The following is a 23,108-nucleotide window of genomic DNA, read 5'->3' on the forward strand; positions in this document are numbered from 1 at the left end:
AATGCCAAAATGACATGCAAAACAGGAAAGCCTCCATTTTATTTTTTGAACAAAAATGTGGGTCTCAAAACAGGCCCTGCCCCGAATGACGGGTCGCCACTGCATTATTTTAATCCTTTTCTGAATATTCGATGAGGGTTATTGACGTCATTCGCCTGTATTCAACTAGCCTCATGCCATGAATATGCATAAATATCTCGAGACAACTTTGATATGAACTGTTTTTTTTTCTCAAATTTTCCGGGATGTCACGTGTCCTACTTGCGTCGTACCAACTTAAGCCTTACGAAACTTATATTCGAGTATCAAATAAGTAGCAAATAAGCCATTTTTTTGTTTACCAAATTCGGCACTCATTGACCGACAAACAAAAACTCCTATGCTTGGAGGGCTAAACAACGAAAAACCGCCACCCGCTGGAGGGAGACTGATTTTCCTCGGAGTTGGGCTTCTCTCTACCTCTTCCTCTCTAATACTCAGTGCACTGAGTTTTTGAAATTTTGAATTACGTTTTTTAATAATTTCCCGCAACCAGTAGTGGGCGGCAATATACCATTTCCGGTGTTGTCCGCCGTAAAACACCACCACCGAAGAAGATTATTAAGGTCAGATTGATGCAAGAAGTGAAGATGCCGACTGCCTACGAGAGGTTCAATTTGTAAGTATTGTGTTTCACTTTTAAATGTAGTTAAACGACACCGATCAAGTATACTCAATATCAGGTTCACGGTTTCACCCGAAGAGACGTACAGTGGACATGTGTCAATATCTTGTCATGAATTTCAAAATTCGGGTTGACATCAGCTAGTTAGCTTGATTGCCGGCTGTATGCTAGCTAAGCTAACAATCAATTGCAATCCAGTCTAGAACTCGCTTAAATACCTAGTTAACAAGCTAACTGTCTTATTTGTCTAGATTAATGGAAACTACGAAATCCCATTAATGTTGTATAAGCAGTTGCCTGTCATTTCAGGTCAGCTTATTAGCTTGTGTAGTTGCAAAAAATATAAATAATAGTAACAATTGTCTTATTGTTTGCTAGTAGACAAGTCATATGGATAAGCAGCAGGGGATAACACTGACCAGAGATCTGGCCTTTCAGCTATATGATATACAATACATTGAGTAGCCTACAGGGTGGGCAATCAGACCAATCGTATATCAATCCAAGTTTTGCATAACATTTTTTTTTTTATGTGCCGTCTTTGTAGTGGGTGTGACAGTTTGCAGGACATATTGGGCAACATTGGGGTGGGGTGCTGAATAGGTGACTGAGTGGCTCAAAACGACAAGTAAATGGGCCAAGTCAGTAGTAGATGTATTACCACAACAATGGTGCTCATGAAGTATTGATGCTGTATCAGAGTTGGCACCGTTAGCTCGTTGAGAATAGATATCTGCCCATTACAATGGCCATGAAAAGGTTCTAGCCTACTTTTTCATGTTAAGTCATGAGAACAGTTAATTGAAATATGGAGTGGTTGTTATGCCAGCAGTATATCTGGTTGTCCCAGGCTTTCCTGTGGCATGAGAATGTGTTGAAAACCTCCTAACAATAAGGCTTTTGTCTGGCAGCCACTTCTCCTCAGTCCTCACTTATAGCTCAGGGTAGTGCATGACGGCACTCCATTCTACAGACTTTATTGTCGCCCAGAAATGAGGTCAAATTTTTCTGGTGCTTGATTTTCAAGCTCTTAGAAAGCCTGCTTGCAGGTTAAGTTCAACCTGTTTATGCTGCTATAGGAAATCAATCATAGAGAGAGAGAGAGAGAGAGAAACACCTTTGTTACACAGTACATTGTTCTTTGCCTCTTAGGCCAAAATGTTCTTTGTTTGCACAGGCGTGGATGAGCTGTTGTAGGCTTGGCTTACGTGGCTTTGTGTCATACAAGGCCTCGGCTAAGACAAGTGTTGCAATCTTTCTTTCAGTCTCTTGCTGAATGCACCATTTTAAGCCTAATCATTGAAGAGATTCATGCACTACAATACTCACTGACAGGCAGTGGTGTAGAAGAGAGTTGCCTTAATGCAGACAGACAGTTGCAATGCTCAGTCCTCTTGAGCGAACCTGTTTAAATGATCTGACGGTGCAGATCTGTTGTGATGTTAAGCTTACATCATTACATGCCATGCTCTCTTGACCCAACGTGTCACTGGATTTTCTCTGTAAACCTTCTCTGGGGTGACGTATTCCCTAGGTACTTCACCCTAGTCCGCATACATACTTGAACCTCATTATTAACCCCTCCCTTCCCACAGGCACACCAGCCCAGAGAAGTTCTACATTGAGGCCTGTGATGATGGGGTGGATGCAGTTCTGGCCATCGACAGGGTTTCCAATGAGATGACCCTGACTGGTAAGACACAGTGCACACTGTAGTAGCAAAATGCTTTGCAACAGAAAACAATAAGATTTTCTTATGGGATGAAATCAGTTTGGTTCCTCCCAGTTTCGGCTTCCATTTGGATTCTAGCGAATACAACGCTGGTAGCTTCAATGGGAATATATATATGCCATTTAGCAGACGCTTTTATCCAAAGCGACTTACAGTCATGTGTGCATACATTCTACGTATGGGTGGTCCCGGGAATCGAACCCACTACCCTGGCGTTACAAGCGCCATGCTCTACCAACTGAGCTACAGAAGATTGTCAACACAAAACAGAACTATGTTGCCATTGACTGGCGTGAGTCAACAGAGATCAGAGTCAATACCATTAGAATTCCTGTCAGTTGCTATGGACATGAACATGCTCTGAGTTGCTATGTAAATAGTGGACCCCTGCTCATGGTTCTAACCATGCCTTGACCCTTTAATGGCTCTGTACGAGTGCCTTGCCTCATTGCCGAGAGGGTTTTTCTAGGTATCCAGTGGAGTTCCTGAAATTAGGCAGTTATGAATAGTGGCCAATGGTGCTGTTTCTGACTGACGTTTTATAGACTGTCCTCTGGGCCACAGAGACATTTAGCTGTTTTTAAAGCTAGTTTTCTGCAGTTCTACACGTGTGTCTGTGGCTTATGCTGTGTTCTTATGCTATCTGAGTGACTCAAGACATTTATTTCAAAATCAATTCCATTACCTTTTTGGGAAATGTTGATTCTCCCGGTCTGTCTTTTTTTTATTTTGGTGATTTGTTAGTTCTCAAAGATTTATATTTCAAGATGTATTATCTCTTCTACGTATGTTACGCTATATCTGGTTTAAGTTGTTTTATACTGAAAGGTTTTACCATCTCAAAAACTAAATGATTAAAGGTGAAAAACTGATTTTAGTCTTGTTTTTTTTAGGGAAAAAGGATGTTCCGCCATCAGCCAACACCAGGCCCATCTGTGGCATCATGGGAACTGTCCGCCTGGTGGCAGGTAGGTCCACAGCCTGACAACACTGGGCTGGTCCTGTATATGTTGTCACACAAGATGTAGGACTACCACTTGGTGCGCCCCAACAATATCTCCTTCATTCTGAAGTGTGTACTTGTTCACTTACTTGCCACAAATCTAAAAACATTGGATTGGTGGAGGTGTGGCCTAGCCACTAGCGGGTGTTTCCACCATATTCCTTAGAGCAGTAATTTACTTTCAAATGAGTTGGAAGTGAACCAAGTGCACACTTTGGAAGAACGGCGAGATCATTTGTACATAACTTCCATCTTGTCCCACAAGATGTACCCCTGTAACACTGCTACTGTTTAGATATGGGGCTGACCAGGCTGCCATGTTAACCCATCGATTTCCCCTCTCACAGGGATGTACCTGATTGTCATCACCAAGAAGAGGAATGTGGGCAGCCTCTTGGGTCACGCTGTGTGGAAGGCAGTGGATTTTGATGTCATATCCTACAAAAAGACTGTGCTTCACCTCACTGAGAACCAGGTGACAAACACGCTCTGGCACATTTTTGGGGATATTATTTTTTTTGTTATTTAAATTTGTTTAATTTTAGACTAGATTTAGAAACAGAGGGGGAGACAGGCAAGTGAGAGAACAGGAAGGGTGGTCGTGTTTATTCAACCCCAGTCTCTGGTGGTAAATAACTTATATGTGACTAGGCAGGGTTTTTACCAATTCCAATATGCACCACTGTCAGCTGATTCTGTTTCAGCCTCTTTCTAGATACTCTATGTGTATTCATTGATAGTTGGTGCATGTTATCACTCCATCAGTACACAGGGAGAATTTGGTTAGAATTTATCCTAGTGTTTGCCAAGCAGTAGGGAAAGCACACTCTCATGAAAACAGTCCACAGCCCTGATGAAGTGGCCTATATACCGTGTCTTTGAACTAGAGGGGACCTAGCTACAGTAGCGTTAGGACGGCTAACAGACAGTAGTTCTTGAACCAGAGGGGACCTAGCTACAGTAGCGTTAGGACGGCTTACAGACAGTAGCTTTTGAACTAGAGGGGACCTAGCTACAGTAGCGTTAGGACGGCTAACAGACAGTAGTTCTTGAACCAGAGGGGACCTAGCTACAGTAGCGCTAGGACGGCTAACAGACAGTATCTCTTGAACCAGAGGGGACCTAGCTACAGTAGCGCTAGGATGGCTAACAGACAGTAGTTCTTGAACCAGAGGGGACCTAGCTACAGTAGCGTTAGGACGGCTTACAGCCAGTAGCTTTTGAACTAGAGGGGACCTAGCTACAGTAGCGTTAGGACGGCTAACAGACAGTATCTCTTGAACCAGAGGGGACCTAGCTACAGTAGCGCTAGGATGGCTAACAGACAGTAGTTCTTGAACCAGAGGGGACCTAGCTACAGTAGCGTTAGGACGGCTAACAGACAGCAGTTCTTGAACCAGAGGGGACCTAGCTACAGTAGCGCTAGGATGGCTAACAGACAGCAGTTCTTGAACTAGAGGGGACCTAGCGACAGTAGCTTTTGAACTTGAGGGGACCTCCTGTTTCAACAACAAGCTCCTTTGCCTTTATTCCCTACTGTTGGAATCACACAATGACAAAGTTAGTATGTCATTTCAGTGACGCAGGCCATGTACATTATTCATCAAGGCTGGCTATTCCTGTAGTGCTAATTGAAAGAGCAGCCTTGGCTTGAGACTGTAAGGTTACATCCCAAATGGTATCCTTTTCCCTATACTACTTTTGTAGTGCACTAGAGTCCCATCAAAGGGACTAAGGTGCCGTTTGGGACAGAACTTAAGTCACTGCAACTGACACCGGGGAGTTTATAGACGCACCACAGCACAGTCAGAACAACGCTGGCTAACGGCTGACTAAGTTCACACTCTATTGCCTTTATTATGGAAAATGGAAGTTGTGTCACTGTTTAAAAAAATATATATTTATATACACTTTGTTTTTGGCCCATACACCACAACTCTTCAGAGGACAGAAATATACATTTTTTTCTATGATTTTTTTTTACACTTTTTTATTTTGTTACACGTAAACTACACAGATTTGACATGCACTACATGTATGTGGACACCTCCTCGTCGAACATCTCATTCCAAAATCATGGACATTAATATTGTTGGTCCCCCCCCCACTTTGCTGCTACAACAGCCTCTACTCTTCTGGGAAGGTGTTCCACTAGATGTTGGAACATTGATGCAGGGACTTGCTTCCATTCAGCCACAAGAGCATTAGTGAGGTCGGGCACTGATGTTGTGCGATTAGGCCTGGCTAGCAGTCAGCGTTCCAATTCATACCAAAGGTGTTCAATGGGGTTGAGGTCAGGTCTCTGTGCATGCCAGTCAAGTTCTTCCATACTGCTCTGTAGCCATTTCTGTATGGACCTCGCTTTGTGCACGGGGGCATTGTCATGCTGAAACAGGAATGGGCCTTCCCCAAACTGTTGCCACAAAGTTGAAAGTCCAGAATCATCTAGAATGTCCTTGTATGCTGTAGATTTCCCTTCACTGGAACTAAGGGGCCCGAACCATTATTCCTCATCCACCAAACTTTACAGTTGGCACTGTGCGTTGGCATTGCGCATGGTGATTTTAGGCTTGTATCCGGCTGCTCGGCCTTGGAAACCAATTTTAATGAAGCTCCAGAAGAACAGTTATAGTGTTGATGTTGCTTCCAGAGGCAGTTTGGAACTCGGTCGTGAGCGTTGCGACAGAGGATATACGTTTCTTGCACGCTTCAGCACTCAGCGGTCCCGTTCTGTGAGCTTGTGTGGCCTACCACTTTGTGTCTGAGCCGTTGTTGATCCTTGACGTTTCCACTTCACAATAACAGCACTTACAGTTGACCGGGGGCAGCTCTAGCAGGGCAGAAATTTGACATAATGACTTGTTGGAAAGGTGGCATCCTATGATGGTGCCATGTTGAAATTCACTGAGCTCTTCAATACGGGCCCAGTCTACTGCCAATGTTTGTTTAATTTTTATACACCTTTCAGCAACGGGTGTGTGTCCACATACTACTAGTACATGGTTGTCACACTGTTTACTTGACATGTAAAGAAATACCTATATCTTATTAGAATGGTCAGTGAAAGTTAAGTTTAGACCTAAATGCGTCAAGCTTTTTTAAATGCTTTTCATATTTCCATGAGTGCCGTAGTGGAAACTGGGGCTGGAGATTAGTTTGGAGCTGTTAAGAAACATGTATGATTCCAAATGCCATCCTATTCCCTATGCAGTGCCCTACATTTGACCAGAGGGCGCGGGGAGAGGAGACAGACTGCACTCACTGTCAAAAACAGGATATAAAGTGCTGACATATAATGCAGGGTAGCAGCCTTGTAGTGGGTGAGGAGGTATAGGACGATTCTCATTTGTATTTCCTTGCATCCTCTCTCCTTGCCGCCTCTTCAGAACGCATTGGAGAAGACCTGAGGAGGAACCTTGGACCTGTTCTCCAATACTGTTGAGAAGGACACAAGTAGATGGGATGTGAGGGATCGAGTAAAGACACTTGGGGAGAAATCCTTGTAGTCGTAGAGTCCTTCATGTCCGTCTTCTCTCTCTGGGCTAACTGGCTTAGCATTCAGAATACAGATCCTATTAGACATGTGGAGGGAGGGGCCTTAATGCCTGGGGTTGCTCGGGAGCTGAAGTAAGACACCTGCACCATATAGGGAATAGGCTGCTGTCATTTGGGATGCAGAGATCATTAGCGGTTATGCATCCTAACCTCCACGTGCAGTAAAGCCCTGTGAGGGAGGTGAAATGGACAAGGTGTAGATGGAAATCTATAAATGGAGGGCTGTTGTAATATGTCAATGATGTCGTCATCATCCATGCAATAAGGCCAGCTTTAAAAATATATATATTATTATTATTTTTTTAACCCACTGGAGTCAATTGAGGCTGTGATACTGCTAATATTGTCAATCTGATTCAAATGTTTTTAATTTGTTTATTTCCATGTTTCTAAAGCATGCTGTTTAATTTCATATATGAAAACATCCCTGGTTTAACAGCCTCTCTTCTCACACTTCACACATACAATTCCTACAAACTGCACTGTCATGAGTTGTGCCCAGCCAGCTAATCTATTTTCTCCCCTCTCTCTCTCTCTCTCACTCACTCACTCACTCACTCACTCACTCTCTCTCTCTCTCTCACTCTCTCTCTCTCTCTCACTCTCTCTCTCTCACTCTCACTCTCACTCTCACTCTCACTCTCACTCTCACTCTCACTCTCTCCAGACGCAAGACAACAAGACATTCCTGTCCATGATTAACAACGTGCTGACTACAGATGGATTCTACTTCTGCACTGACTATGACCTGACCCACACCCTCCAGAGACTGGCTGACGTCAGCCACGACTTCCAGGAGATGAGCCTGCTGGAGAGGGTAGGAGGGGAGACCTTACATAACCTTCTAGGCTCTTTTGTAGACCTGGAAAGATTGGATATTAGCAATATGGCAAACGATCTACCTCTATCAGAGGGCAGACACCATTTTTTTTTTTTTTGTGTGTGTGTGACATTGAGTCCAGCTGTTTTTACTCGACACAAGGTAGTTAAATGGAAATGCATACTAGCAGGAAATTGTCTCCTCTATTTTATAAAAAAGTTTTATAAATCACAGGACAAACTAACAGAACACAGCTAGAGGCTGCAGTCTTCACTATATTTAGTGCCTTACTTTGAAACATTGTCCATAGGCTGATGGTATGGGGGCGGAGGGGGTACGGTATGGGGGCGGAGGGGGGGGGCGGTATGGGGGCGGAGGGGGAACGGTATGGGGGCGGACGGGGTACGGTATGGGGCGGAGGGGGATAGATAGTGACTTCTGTTCCATGTCTAAACTAGGGGCACACTTTCTACTCACCAACAAACCAGTTGAACATGGTTTCATTGGAGAAGAAAGGGAAAATCCTGTACACATTCTGCACATGAGAGTAATGCCTCAGCTGAGACTGAGGGGGGGGGGGGTTGAAAAAGTCAATCTGTGTGTACACATGAGGGCAAGGTGACTAGTGTGGTGTACATGCATGGCAGGAGCCCAAACACCACAGTTAATCTGGCAGTGACACTCCTCCAATATGGATGAGCCATGGATATCATCTAATGGGACAATACCACAGATGACAGACCACATCCTGTGAAATATCGATTTTAGACAAACCTCTTTTGATAATACACTCTGACCTCAGCCTTCGTGGTTGACTTGCTTTGTACGCAGTAGGAGAACTCTGGCTGTGCCCCCCCCCCAAAAAACAACTCTTATGCTCCTAAAATAAGCACTTCATCTAGATTTGAAAGAATAGGTTAGTTATAAGCAATAGGCTGGTAGCTTCACCTTTCTCTCGTCTAATCAAAGTAGTGGTTGAAGCTTTTAGGAGAATTGTGCACTAATACATTGGAGAAACCTGTATGCCCATCCCCCATACGTTTCATGTCTCAGGGTAATAGTCTGCGAAAGCCAGCATGTAAAGAATGCGATAATTAACTAATATTTGCCATATTCTAACAATTCTCTTGTGCCAACGTATCGCCATGGCGAACTTGAATATCTGTAATAATTGGATGGTGAAACTTGTCAGCCAATCAGAAAAGCGAAGCAATTCAGGCATAATTGAAAGACAATAAAAACAATTAAAAAAATAAAAAAGTTTTATATAGTTGAAGAAATAGATTTTAGCGAGCTGTAGGCATTTAGAATTAGATGTGGAGTTTTGTAGTTACGGAGAAATCACATGCCCTGCGTACCTTCAAAATTATATGGAAATCATAATTATTAAAAAAAAAAAATTGGGGGACGACAGTTTCCATCATTTGTTGTCATAAGGAAAGCTCAACAAAATTGTAAAATCCACCCGTCAAACAGATGTTGTACGATCTTTAAAAATGGTTTCCTATATCTGCCTTTTCCATTACACGTCGCAGTGATTTTAAAAATAAAAATAATCTTTAATAAATGGAACTCTCAGTCAATGGAAACCTGGCCATTGTCTGCTACAACTCATTGAGTGGAAATAATTTACTGCAGATTGGACAGATTTAAGGAATTGATTGACTCTGACTGACTGATTGGTTCTCCTGTTTCTAGGCAGATCAGAGGTTTGTGTGGAATGGAAGCCTCCTGAGAGAGTTCCTTGCCCAGCCGGAGGTGAGTGATATGAAGAGGACATCACAACACCTCCACCTGTTTGCATTATAATACATTACACATGTCCACAGTCTTCACTCGTTTGTTTTCTTATTCTGATGTACCAGAGGTAATAGTATTAGAATATGGACAAGATGACATCAACCATACCCCTCTGAAATGGTCTGTTTTAACAATAACGCACTATAGATGACCAGTGTTTTATTCTTCGTTCTAATGTAGCTAGTGACAAAGTTTTTAAAAACAATATTATCTTTGTTCCCCTTTTCAGCTCCACAAGTTTGCGATCCCTGTTGTCCATGGCTGTATCCTTTTCACGGTCTTGCTTTGCTCACACTGATCTTTCTTGTAGTAATAATCAGTGGAACCACATCCGAACATAACTTTGAATGGGTCTCTGAGTGTTTTCAAGATCCAATTTCAACTCAGTGGAACTTAAATCATTCCCATCAGGGCACTTTAGAAATCCATTGCAAGGTCACAAATAATAGTGTCCTCCACTTAGCGTACCCAGTACAATAGCATCCTCCACTTAGCGTACCCAGTACAATAGCATCCTCCACTTAGCGTACCCAGTTCAATAGCATCCTCCACTTAGCGTACCCAGTACAATAGCATCTTCCACTTAGCTTACCCAGTACAATAGCATCCTCCACTTAGCTTACCCAGTACAATAGCATCCTCCACTTGGCGTACCAAGTACAATGGCAGCCTCCACTTGGCGTACCAAGTACAATAGCATCCTCCACTTAGCGTACCCAGTACAATAGCATCCTCCACTTAGCTTACCCAGTACAATAGCATCCTCCACTTAGCTTACCCAGTACAATAGCATCCTCCACTTAGCTTACCCAGTACAATAGCATCCTCCACTTGGCGTACCAAGTACAGTGGCGTCCTCCACCTGGCGTACCCAGTACAGTGGCGTCCTCCACCTGGCGTACCCAGTACAGTGGCGTCCTCCACTTGGCGTACCCAGTACAGTGGCGTCCTCCACTTGGCGTACCCAGTACAGTGGCGTCCTCCACTTGGCGTACCCAGTACAGTGGCGTCCTCCACTTGGCGTACCCAGTACAGTGGCGTCCTCCACTTGGCGTACCCAGTACAGTGGCGTCCTCCACTTGGCGTACCCAGTACAGTGGCGTCCTCCACCTGGCGTACCCAGTACAGTGGCGTCCTCCACCTGGCGTACCCAGTACAGTGGCGTCCTCCACCTGGCGTACCCAGTACAGTGGCGTCCTCCACCTGGCGTACCCAGTACAGTGGCGTCCTCCACCTGGCGTACCCAGTACAGTGGCGTCCTCCACCTGGCGTACCCAGTACAGTGGCGTCCTCCACCTGGCGTACCCAGTACAGTGGCGTCCTCCACCTGGCGTACCCAGTGCAGTGGCGTCCTCCACCTGGCGTACCCAGTACAGTGGCGTCCTCCACCTGGCGTACCCAGTGCAGTGGCAGCCTCCACTTGGGATAAGTCCCAAATGGCACCCTATTCCCCATATAGGGCACTTATTTTGCCCTGATCAGTAGTGGTGCACTATATAGGGAATAGGGTGCCATTTTGGACGTGATCTTGGTACAACTTGGCCCGGTGCTGTAGCAGTGTGAGGTCCTTGACCCTGATCCAGTCATCGTGATGAAACCGTGCCGTGTCAACGGGAAGATCTTTGAATGGATCCTCATCTCCAGGAGGAGCTGCTTCAGGGCTGGGGTCAGGTACTACGTCAGAGGTAAGACACAGGTCACGTCCCGATTGGCACCTTGTTCCCTATGTAGCGCACTACTTTTGACCAGGGTCCATTGGGCTCTGGTCAAAAGTAGTGCACTTACATAGGGAATAGGATGCCAATTGGGATGGAACCATGGTACTGAGCTGCACTACTGGCATGTTGAATAGGTAATAATCATTCTCTCATTATTTTATTTTTTCCCCCACTCAGGTATCGATTCTGAGGGCCACGCTGCTAACTTTGTGGAGACTGAGCAAATAGTCCTGTACAATGGAGGAAGGGCTTCATTCGTACAGGTGAGTAGTTGTGGTGCTCGCAGCGATGGTAGTGTTAGTAATGGCAGCGCCGGCAGTAGCAGGGGAAGAGGTGGTAGTGGTAGATGGCGGTTTAGGAATAGTCTGGGAGAGAATGTATAGCCCTAGGCGATGCTGTTGGTTCATTGATTGTGCAGGGCGGCTTACAGTAAGCCTACAATTATAGTGAATTAGTATTTTATTTTGAGAAGCCTACTTATAGGGAATTTCTTTTAAATTTTAATAATTAATTGGGTGACCCATTACCTTTTAGCTATATAGAATATCTCACCATGTGGTCCCATCTCCTCCTCTCTCCATTATTAATTTCTGCAGTATGCGGTGGGGCTATCAACAGTTTAATGAAATATGTTTCGTTGTGAAAACATGTTACTATCAATGTTCCCGAACAGATTTCACTTGGTTTCCCAAAATGTAAGCACTGGGTAGCTGCAGGAACATGGTTGAAGAGATCATGGCACACAGAATATCACCTGTCACGCAGCGAGAGCATGCACCTCAAACAGTGGTTTACACACAGTGAACTAAGTGTTCTTAGATTTATTTCTCAGCTGCTCATATTCCGTACAGCTCCGCTATTAAAAACCGAAGTAGCCTACCCGGTGTCATGGTAAACAGATACGCGGGAAAACGTGCTGCCTCCATTCGGCTATTGGGGTGTATTCAGATAACATGTATTTCATCTCCGGTTCCTGTTCCTGCCCACTTAATAAGGGGCCATTCTAAATCAACTGGTTGTATGTATTAGTAAAGACTAGATTAAAGTGAGAATAGTCTGATGGGAGGGCCTCCCGGGTGGCGCAGTGGTTAAGGGCACTGTACTGCAGCGCCAGCTGTGCCATCAGAGACTCTGGGTTCGCGCCCAGGCTCTATCGTAACCGGCCGCGACCGGGAGGTCCGTGGGGCGACGCACAATTGGCCTAGCGTCGTCCGGGTTAGGGAGGGTTTGGCCGGTAGGGATATCCTTGTCCCATCGCGCACCAGCGACTCCTGTGGCGGGCCGGGCGCAGTGCGCGCTAACCAAGGTTGCCAGGTGCACAGTGTTTCCTCCGACACATTGGTGCGGCTGGCTTCCGGGTTGGATGCACGCTGTGTAAAGAAGCAGTGCGGCTTGGTCGGGTTGTGTATATCGCATGACCTTCGTCTCTCCCGAGCCCGTACGGGTGTTGTAGCGATGAGACTAGCCGCACCAATGTGTAGTAGCTACTAAAAAACAATTGGATACCACGAAATTGGGGAGAAAAAGGGGTACAATTAAAAAGTAGAGAATAGGCTGATGGGTAAAAATATGATCATCTGTGTAGCCTGAGGCAAAGAACAGATCACAAGCTTTAAAAAAAATCTTCAACAGCGTCATGCAGCCCATATATGCTTTGATTTGTAAGACGTGCAGGTTTATTATTTACAGGACCTGTTTCAAATTATCACTTTTACACTCATCGTAGCCACTTTGTGTATTGGTCCCGGAATGGGGGCAAAATAGCCATTATATTTTATTCAGATAAGTTCAAATCTATTCTTCTTGCTATAAAATAATGGTGCTGGACTTATAAGGATATCTAGTCTGCTAAATTAACAATCCTACAGCCATATAACATACAGTATCTAGTCTGATAAATGAACAAGCCTAGAGCCATATAACATACAGTATCTAGTCTGATAACATGCAGTATCTAGTCTGATAAATGAACAAGCCTAGAGCCATATAACATACAGTATCTAGCCATATAACATACAGTATCTAGCCATATAACATACAGTATCTAGCCATATAACATACAGTATCTATCTAGTCTGATAAATGAACAAGCCTAGAGCCATATAACATACAGTATCTAGTCTGATAAATGAACAAGCCTACAGCCATATAACATACAGTATCTAGTCTGATAAATGAACAAGCCTACAGCCATATAACATACAGTATCTAGTCTGATAAATGAACAAGCCTACAGCCATATAACATACAGCAGACCAATTCATGTTCTGTTTTAAGTAAATACATATTTTTTTTCATATAATGCTTCTTTAGACCAGACTAAAGTAAATAATGGATGTATTTTGATGGTGTATATTAAATTGATCTAATAGACTTTTAAAAAAATTACAGCCATATTTTCCAAAGGTGTGCATCAGTTCTGTTTTGTATTCATTTTTTTTATATAAGGCCTTTATGCGACTAAAGGTAAATAATGGATGTATTTGGAGGCCTATATATGATCTGGAGGCTTTAAAAAATGTATGTTTAAAATATGCGTGGATGTATATTTTCCAAGGCCTAGCTTGTATTCATTGGAGGCTTATATGCATGGAGGCCTAATATGCATGGAGGCCTAATATGCATGGAGGCCTAATATGCATGGAGGCCTAATATGCATGGAGGCCTAATATGCATGGAGGCCTGGAGATGCTCAACGTGTTTATGTTAATTACCGTGAGACCGGCAGTCTTTTGCATAACAGTAACCGGCTGGCAAGATTGAAAGACCTCCACAACCCTATTCTGAACCAATACAGAGAAATAAGAGTTTATTTTTTAATGTTTTCTGTCCACAGACACGAGGCTCCATGCCCTTCTTCTGGTCTCAGAGACCCAACCTGAAATACAAGCCCAAACCACTGATCAGCAAGAACACCAATCACGTAAGGGTTTTCATATCTTCTGGCAGCTTTCCCCTCTTATCTATTGCACTATTTGTCTTGTCAGTATAACAGGTCAAAGGTTAGGTAAACCCACTCTGTGGATCTCTTGTCGACCAAATCCTCAATTAACTAATTCTCCCCCAACTGTCTTCCTAGATGGATGGTTTCCAGAGGCATTTTGACTCCCAGGTCCTCATCTATGGAAAGCAAACTATTCTGAACCTGGTAGGACCCTCTTTTTTAAAAATGTTATATATATATATGTTAAGCCTCACAATGGCTAAAACAAATCCCTGTCAAAACATTGAGAGAAGCATTAGAAAGATTGATATACACTAAACAAAAATATAAACCCAACATGCAACAATTGCAAAGATTTCAGTTCATATAAGGAAATCGGTCAATTGAAATAAATTCATTAGGCCCTAATCTATGGATTTCACATGACTAGGAATACAGATATGCACAGAAACCACACATTAAAAAAAGAAAGTACGGACGTGGTTCTGAAACCAGTCAGTATCTGGTGTGAGCACCATTTGCCTCATGCAGCACAGCACATCTCCTTCATATAGAGTTGATCCGGCTGTTGATTATTGCCTGTGGAATGTTGTCCCACTCTTCAATGGTGGTGTGACGTTGCTGGATATTGGAGGGAACTGGAACACGCTGTCAATCCAGAGCATCCCAAACATGCTCAATGGGTGAGATGTCTGGTGAGTACGCAGGCCATGGAAGAACTGGGACATTTTCAGCTTCCAGGAATTGTGTACAGATCCTTGCGACATGGGGCCGTGCACCATCATGCTGAAACATGAGTTGATGACGGCAGATGAATATCACGACAATGGGCCTCAGGCTCTCGTCACGGTATCTCTGTGCATTTAAATAGCCATCGATAAAATGCAATTGCGTTCGTTGTCTAACTTATGCCTGCCCATACAATAACCCCACTGCCACCATGGGGCACTCTGTTCACAACGTTGACATCAGCAAAACCGTTCGTCCACACGACGCCATATATGCAGTCTGCCATCTGTCCGGTACAGTTGAAACCAGAATTCATCCTTGAAGAGCACCCTTCTCCAGCGTGCCAGTGGACATCAAAGATGAGCATTTGCCTGCTGAAGTCGGTTACAACACCAAACTCCAGTCAGATTAAGACCCCGGTGAGGTTGATGAGCAGACAGATGAGCTTCCCTGAGACAGTTTGAGCAGAAATACTTTAGTTGTGCAAATCCAGTTTAATCAGCTGTCCGGGGTGGCTCGTCTCAGACGATCCCTCAGGTGAAGAATCTGGATGTGGAGGTCCTGAGCTGGCAGGCGGTTGTCAGGCTGGTTGGACATAATACCAAATTCTCTACAACAACATTGAGACTGCTTATGGTAGAGAAATGAACATTCAATTATTTGGCAACAGCTCTGGTGGACATTCCTGCAGTCAGCATGCCGATTGCACACTCCCTCAAAACTTGAGATATCTCTGGCATTGTGTTGTGTGACACAACTGTACATTTTAGTAGCCTTTTATTGTCCCCAGCACAAGGTGCACCTATGTAATGATCATGCTGTTTAATCCGCTTCTTGATATGCCACACCTGTCAGGTGGATGGAGTATCTTGGCAAAGGAGAAATGCTCACTGACAGGGATGTATAAACCATTTTGGTAACATTTGAGAGAAATAAGCTTTTTGTGCAGTATGGAACATTTCTGGTATCTAATATTTCAGCTCATGAAACATGGGACAAACAATTAACATGTTGCTTTTTTTAAATATATATATTTTTTTACCATTTTTGTTCAGAGAAAGATGGTGTTTTTTTTCCCCCTCCTTCCTCCAGATCAACCAGAAGGGTTCAGAGAAGCCACTGGAGCAAGCCTTTGCCAAGATGGTGTCTGGCATGGAGAACGGCATGATCGAGTAAGACCCAAACACCGCACTCCCGAACACCCGGTCACCCATCGTCTTATCATTTCTATGATTTTTATACATTTTTTTTAGGTGAATGGGTTCATTGATGGATGGATCTAACACATCCACTCGTTGTTTCTTATGACTGCAGGTACGTAGCATTTGACTTCCACAAGGAGTGCAGTGGCATGAGATGGGATCGTCTGAATATCCTGGTGGACAATGTGGCTGAGACACAAGATGAATACAGGTATTACACTCCTATATTGACAATAAGCTGCTAGTCTACACCCACAACTATACTCGGACTCGGGTTAATGTTCTTTAGCAAGACGATAGGCATATGAACACAGACGAGGTTAATAGTCTTCTCCTCTGCCCTTTATCTCTGGTCTGTCTTCAGGGAACAATGCCAGTGATTACATTTACAGTCAGTGACTTCTGAAATTCCTCTGGGCATATGAGTTTTCCCAGGCTGCATCCCAAGTGGCAGCCTATTCCCTTCCATTGGGGCTCAAGTAGATGGTGCACTATATAGGGAATAGTGTGCCATTTGGGACTCCTCTAGCCTTCTGTAGCCCCTCTGTTGTCTCCCTGCAGAGGGAGCGGTAGGTGTTGTTCCAACTTTACAGTGCTGTCACTGGCTCCGTGGATATGTGTTCTCCTAGCCTTGTCTCCTGACTCCTCTGTTGTCTGTCTGCAGCTACTTCATGGTCGACACGGCGGGGAAGGTGTTGTCCCAGCAGAAGGGGATGTTCCGCAGTAACTGCATGGACTGTCTGGACCGTACCAATGTCATCCAGAGCATGCTGGCCCGCCGTTCCATACAGTCCCAGCTTCAGGTAGGAAGTCCCCCCGAGCTGGCCCACCGCTCCATACAGTCCCAGCTTCAGGTAGGAAGTCCCCCCGAGCTGGCCCATCGCTCCATACAGTCCCAGCTTCAGGTAGGAAGTCCCCCCGAGCTGGCCCGCCGTTCCATACAGTCCCAGCTTCAGGTAGGAAGTCCCCCCGAGCCGGCCTGCTGTTCCATACAGTCCCAGCTACAGGTAGGAAGTCCCCCCGAGCTGGCCCATCGCTCCATACAGTCCCAGCTACAGGTAGGAAGTCCCCCCGAGCTGGCCCATCGCTCCATACAGTCCCAGCTACAGGTAGGAAGTCCCCTGAGCTGGCCCATCGCTCCATACAGTCCCAGCTACAGGTAGGAAGTCCTCCTGAGCTTGCCCGCCGCTCCATACAGTCCCAGCTACAGGTAGGAAGTCCTCCCGAGCCGGCCTGCTGTTCCATACAGTCCCAGCTACAGGTAGGAAGTCCTCCCGAGCCGGCCTGCTGTTCCATACAGTCCCAGCTACAGGTAGGAAGTCCTCCTGAGCTGGCCCATCGCTCCATACAGTCCCAGCTTCAGGTTTAGATGAGAGTTAGAGATGAGAGGCTAAGGTTTGAACAAAGACAACCAGTGGCTGTTTCCCACAGTATCATTGCCAGTTTATTTTAGAGAACAAGCTGAATGACTGAGGCCAGTCCCCAAACCTATCCCCTTCTAAATGGACTTATGTATGCTTGTTTGGTGGTTGTCCACAGAGGATGGGTGTCCTGCATGTGGCCCAGCGGATTGAGGAACAGGCCGATTTTGAGAAGATCTACAAGAATGGTAAGTGGGCCCCGCCCCTCTACAACCTATGAATGGCAGCTGCTTTAGGCCTTTTCACACTGCATTCTCTTAGCCCAGGACTTCTCCTAACCCTTAGTTAAAATCAGCCCTGGGCTAAGGAGAGGCTGTCAGCCCTGGGCTAAGGAGAGGCTGTCAGCCCTGGGCTAAGGAGAGGCTGTCAGCCCTGGGCTAAGGAGAGGCTGTCAGCCCTGGGCTAAGTGTAGTCTAATGTGTGTGTGTATATGCAGCTTTTGAGTGTCATGAGGTGGCAGGTAGCCTAATGGTTAGAGCGTTGGTTAGTAACCGAAAGGTTGCAAGATCAAATCCCTGAGCTGACACTGTAAAAATCTGTCGTTCGTTAACCAACTGTTCCTAGGCTGTCATTGTAAATAAGAATTTGTTCTTAACCTACTTGCCGAGTTAAACAAATAAAATATGAAGTTGATCGGTGTGGTCCCTCACACTATTCTCAGGTGACCACATGTCCCGAATTGTGTGGGACAGTCCTGCATTTTGTCCATTTGTCCAGCAACCAAACAATAATGTCCCTAATAACTACAAAAAGTGTGCTTCCGAGGAAGAGCTTCATATATCCGGTAATTTCCTCAAACTTATGTTCTCCATGTTCATTAATTTCTCATTTAACAGATTTTCTGCTACTTCACTGTTGTTTTTTAAAAGCCTCCCTAACTGTTTTCTATTACCGGAGAAACCTTGGCCAAATATTCCCAGCTCCACGTGGTCTCGTTTCTGCATCACCACATTTTGCGCGAGGCAATAAGAGTAGGCTACACGCGCATCAATTAGCTCGTTACGAGTTATACCCAACTTGGTGTTTAAGGTTGTTAAATGTCCACCTTTCTTAATACAGTGTGTGTGTGGGCATAGGCAAACGTTGCAAATTGAGGATGCATTTGTGTATTCTGTAATGATATTTAATGGACTACTCTGTCGGTACAAACTTTGAGAAATGATGACGTCATTTACAGGGGGATGGGGGTGCTGTCAACACTTTGTATTCGTGCGGGCTACACTGTCCCGCAAAATCATTCTCTTGTCCTGCGTTTTGGGTATTTCTCTGCTCACTAATAATGTCTGTCCGTGTTATTTATTTTTGTTTCTCTGCGCTAGCTTGGGCTGACAATGCCAACGCATGCGCCAAGCAGTACGCCGGTACGGGAGCCCTGAAGACTGACTTCACAAGGTATTGAACGTCCGTGTGCTGCTGACCTACATGTCTTCAGACACTATGCTTGCGACTGTCGAAGGTCAACTGTTGGTTGTGCGGCTTCAATTTGAGGTCCCTTTTGCTTTAATTTATATGTGGACTTTCTAGGTACTAGCTGGTTGGTGTGTACAAGTAGATAATGTGCCTTTTGGTCATGAGATGTAGTGTGTTGATGGGTGTTATTTCTCCCGACACCAGATTTATGCCATTCAATTAGTATTGCTATGTGGACAAAATGTCAGACTATCTTTGTCTTTCTGGTTATTTGTGACGTGTCACTCGTCCTTGTTGTGGAGAGTTTGATGTGTGTTGACGGTGTCTGTTATTGTTTCCTGTCCTTCATCAGGACAGGGAAGAGGACCCAGATGGGTCTGGTGATGGACGGCGTGAACTCTGCCATCCGTTACTACAAGAACAACTTCTCTGACGGGTTCAGACAAGTACGTCTGGTTTTTAAGGTCTAGAAAAAGGACATGAAATAATTTTAGTGAACTTCAACGTAAGGTAGTCAGTAATAAATTATTATATCAGATATCTACTGTATAGTTGAGACGTCTTTCTATAGACCAATATTGCTTTGTTAGTTGTCAGCTCGTTTGTTGCTCAACTGGTACGTGTGTTTCTTGTCTCCAGGATTCCATTGATTTGTTCCTTGGAAACTATGCTGTTGATGAAACGGACGGCCCCACTCCACTCCGTATCCAGAAGGACTGGAAGTTCCTCACGGTCAGTTGCATCCCCATTACTGCTGAGAGATGGAGACCGGTATCATCATAGGAGTCAGGAGATGCCTTTTTTGGGGATGTCCAGACTGATCAGTCATGTTTTGTCATTCACTTTACACGACTACATCTCTGGTCCTCTCCTCCCGTTCTAATATGGAGTTCTGTATGTTATCTTTGCTTGCAGTTGCCCATCATCATGGTGGTCGCGTTCTCCATGTGTATCATCTGTCTCCTCATGGCTGGTAAGAAAACCACTGTTCATCTGACAAGTCAATTTTAGCCCTTTTAACGCTAGCTCTACTAACCTCAGGACGCTAGGGCATGCTAGCTTGTTCTGGTTATGTCTATATCCATCAAATGTGTTCATATCTGGTCACAAACATCGCTGTTTCTTTCTGTATATCTTTTGTGTACTTTATTGGTTGTTCTCACGTCCCCCTCTTTCCCAGGTGACACATGGACTGAGACCCTGGCCTATGTGTTGTTCTGGGGCGCTGCTGCCGCTGTCACCGCTGCTGTCATCGTCTTCAACGGCCGTGACTTTGTGGACGCCCCCAAACTGGTTCAGAAAGAGAAGATGGACTGAACCTGTGTGTATGTGGAAAGCAGCTCGGCTCAGCAGACTCCTATACCTCTTCATTCAACTCTTCTTCCTCCCGGCTGCTCGAGGCTCGGACTCTGCACATAACTGCTCTCTACGCTGTCGTCCTAGGGGCGGGCATCCCAAATGGCACCCTATTCCCTATATAGTGCACTTTAATGGGGTGCCATTTGGGAGGTAGCCTTGTAGTTTCTATTGGGGCTTCTATTCTAACCCTGAACTCCTGTTTATCAGGCAGCAAACCCATTGAGCTGAACTGTAGTCTCCTATCAGACTCTCTCACCTCCTTCACTTTCCAGGCCATCATCCTATTCCACATTCCTTAGATCATGGTGTCGCATTTATTTTGTTGTCTGGTGTTGGAGAGGGTTGGCGTAGTCGGCCAACCGTGGGTGTTGGAGAGGGTTGGCGGTTGGCGTAGTCGGCCAACCGTGGTGATGGTGTAACGAACTTAAGGCACACGGGGTTATTAGAGTTCTCTGGAAAACACGTCATAACTTCAATGAATTGCAGGAGAATTCTTCATTTTCCACGAAGGCAACTTAAAAACAAGAGAATATTCATGTTATACATTAATTAATGGTTCTTTTGGTTTAATGTTTCTGTTTACTGTAATTTTAAAATGCAATTATGCATTTTAAACTATAGAAATCCACAGCGAAATGGTTGGCATTTTCACAGGCACTAGAATGACTTGGGGTACATTGTTCAGAATGTTTTGGTTGTCCTGTTGAACATGATAAGGCTTACTAAACTCGTTTAAAAAAGTGCTATACAACTAAACTAGCTAGTTATCCTAGAGAAGAATGACGGGGGGAGGGGGGGGGGAGAATGTCTTCCTACTATGAACATAATCATGTATAGTATTTATGATTCTATTTATAAGTAAGGGTTTTGTGCTTGTCTTACCATCTTAGATGTTGCACTTTGGGTGAACATCTAAGAAGTTGCACATAGTATTTGATCTGAGAGGTGTGAAATCTTTCAATGTTCATTCATTGTTTGGTTGGAGTGGTCATTATACCAGTGTTCTCCAACCCTGTTCCCAGAGAGCTACAGTCCTGTAAGTTCATTCCAACCCTTACCTAGCTCACCTGTTTCTAATAATTAGCTGGTTGATCAGCTGAATCCGGTTCGTTACAACTGGGGTTGGAGCAAAAACCTGCAGGAGGGTAGCTCTCCAGGAACAGCGTTGGAGAGCCCTGCGCTAATACCGTAGTTGTCATGTGGTGGCCATTTTCCAACTGTTTATAATAACCTTGTCTTGTCAGTGTGTTCTAGTTGACGTCTCACACTTTTGGAAGTGTTATGGTCTTGCTGATGGTTTCCCCTAGCACTACTAAAACCCTCAGTGGATTGAGTTTGACACTCCTGTTCTAGATCAGTGTTTTCCAAACCTGGTCATCCAGTACCCCCAACAGTATACACTATTGAAACCCTTTACAAGCACACTTGATTCAACTAATTGTCAAGCCCATCAATGAGTTGAACGAGGTGTGTTTGTAGCCCTTGACAATTGAACTGTACTGTTGGTGGACCAGGGTTGGGAAAACAATGATTTTTAGATACTGCCTTAACAAGCTCGCCCCTCAATGGATGACTGGGTGGACTTAAGAGAATCATTCCTTGTTCTCATGAATATGATTGCGTATGATTAATGGTTTTCAGGGTGTTTCCAGATGTACTGTATTCATTACAGATTGTATTGTAGACTGTTTATGTTGCTATGCCTTTATGTGCCTGCTTTCCAGCTTGGATTTCGATCTTGCATTCATAATACAGAAGTAGTTGTCATGGTGTAAATATTCTAGAACATAATTGCAATTCCATTGCTCATTTAGAATGTGTTTATTGTAATCTGCCAGTGACTTACTACAAGCAGTTTTAGATCTTTAGCGAAGTTAGAATCATGTTGATATGCTAGAACTGTTTTATTCAAGCTGGGCAGTGGTAACACCAGAGGGGAGGACCAACTCAAGCTTGTCTACTGTGCTACCGTTCTGTGTTTCCATGAACATATCCTTGTAATTATATATACTGTATATTTTTACATTAAGATTGTATGCTGAGCACTTAGTTGCAGATACTAAATGTAAAGATCAAGCAGTGATTCTTTGTTTTTCTTCTTTCTGGATGAGACTTCAGAAGTGTTTCCTGGTCTTTCGTGTGAGTCAACAAGAGCATTTTTTTTGAAGGTGTATGATTTTTGCCTGGTGAATATTTCTGTTTTTATATGGGGATTGGAAACTCTTGGGCTTATGTTTTGAATGTCTTTATTTTGGAATATGGTTGTTGTATTCATGATGTGGTAGTGGATAATATATATATATTTTTTGTCCTCTTTCCTCATTGGTTGTTATTCAAAACCCTGAACATTCATTTCCTATGACCATAATACATTTTAACTGGACTGTGATGTAGCCTGGTCCCAGATCTGTTTTTGCTATAATGCCAGTCCTTGTCATGACAAATTTTGGTATGAAAATGGGTGACCATGGAATTTGCATGATGGCACAAACAGACTGGAACCCAGGCTAGCTTTGAAGATGCAGGCTAGTAAATCAACTGAGGTCATTTGTACACATACCTAAATATGGTCAATTCTCATGACTTTTTTTTCATTTTGCAAATGTAAGCGTCAGGCTGTTACTAAACTAGTTATTTATCGTCACGTGCTGTGACATTGGTTTGCTAGAAAGACCATATTCCCAGTTGGTGCCGTGTAACTTCAGAGAATGACATCCTTCAAAAATTGTTACTGAGTGGTTCAGCGATATG

The 23,108-nt window shown here is 44.3% G+C and overlaps 1 protein-coding gene across 1 annotated transcript; it reads left to right on the top strand.

The window, feature by feature from the left end:
* Positions 1-429: 429 nt before the first annotated feature.
* On the top strand, positions 430-22,952 carry LOC118397628 (phosphatidylinositol-3-phosphatase SAC1-A). The gene is made up of 20 exons (XM_052469417.1): positions 430-658; positions 2,260-2,357; positions 3,290-3,364; positions 3,747-3,874; positions 7,622-7,771; positions 9,473-9,532; positions 9,804-9,837; positions 11,158-11,259; positions 11,470-11,555; positions 14,129-14,215; positions 14,372-14,440; positions 16,058-16,137; positions 16,280-16,378; positions 16,832-16,970; positions 17,707-17,776; positions 18,908-18,980; positions 19,351-19,444; positions 19,638-19,730; positions 19,914-19,971; positions 20,179-22,952. The coding sequence occupies exons 1-20, from the start codon at positions 615-617 to the stop codon at positions 20,313-20,315; spliced, it is 1,776 nt and encodes a 591-aa protein (XP_052325377.1). The 5' UTR covers positions 430-614; the 3' UTR covers positions 20,316-22,952.
* The last annotated feature ends 156 nt before the right edge of the window (positions 22,953-23,108 follow it).

This window comes from Oncorhynchus keta, chromosome 19, assembly GCF_023373465.1.
Source record: "Oncorhynchus keta strain PuntledgeMale-10-30-2019 chromosome 19, Oket_V2, whole genome shotgun sequence".
Lineage (NCBI taxonomy): Eukaryota > Metazoa > Chordata > Actinopteri > Salmoniformes > Salmonidae > Oncorhynchus > Oncorhynchus keta.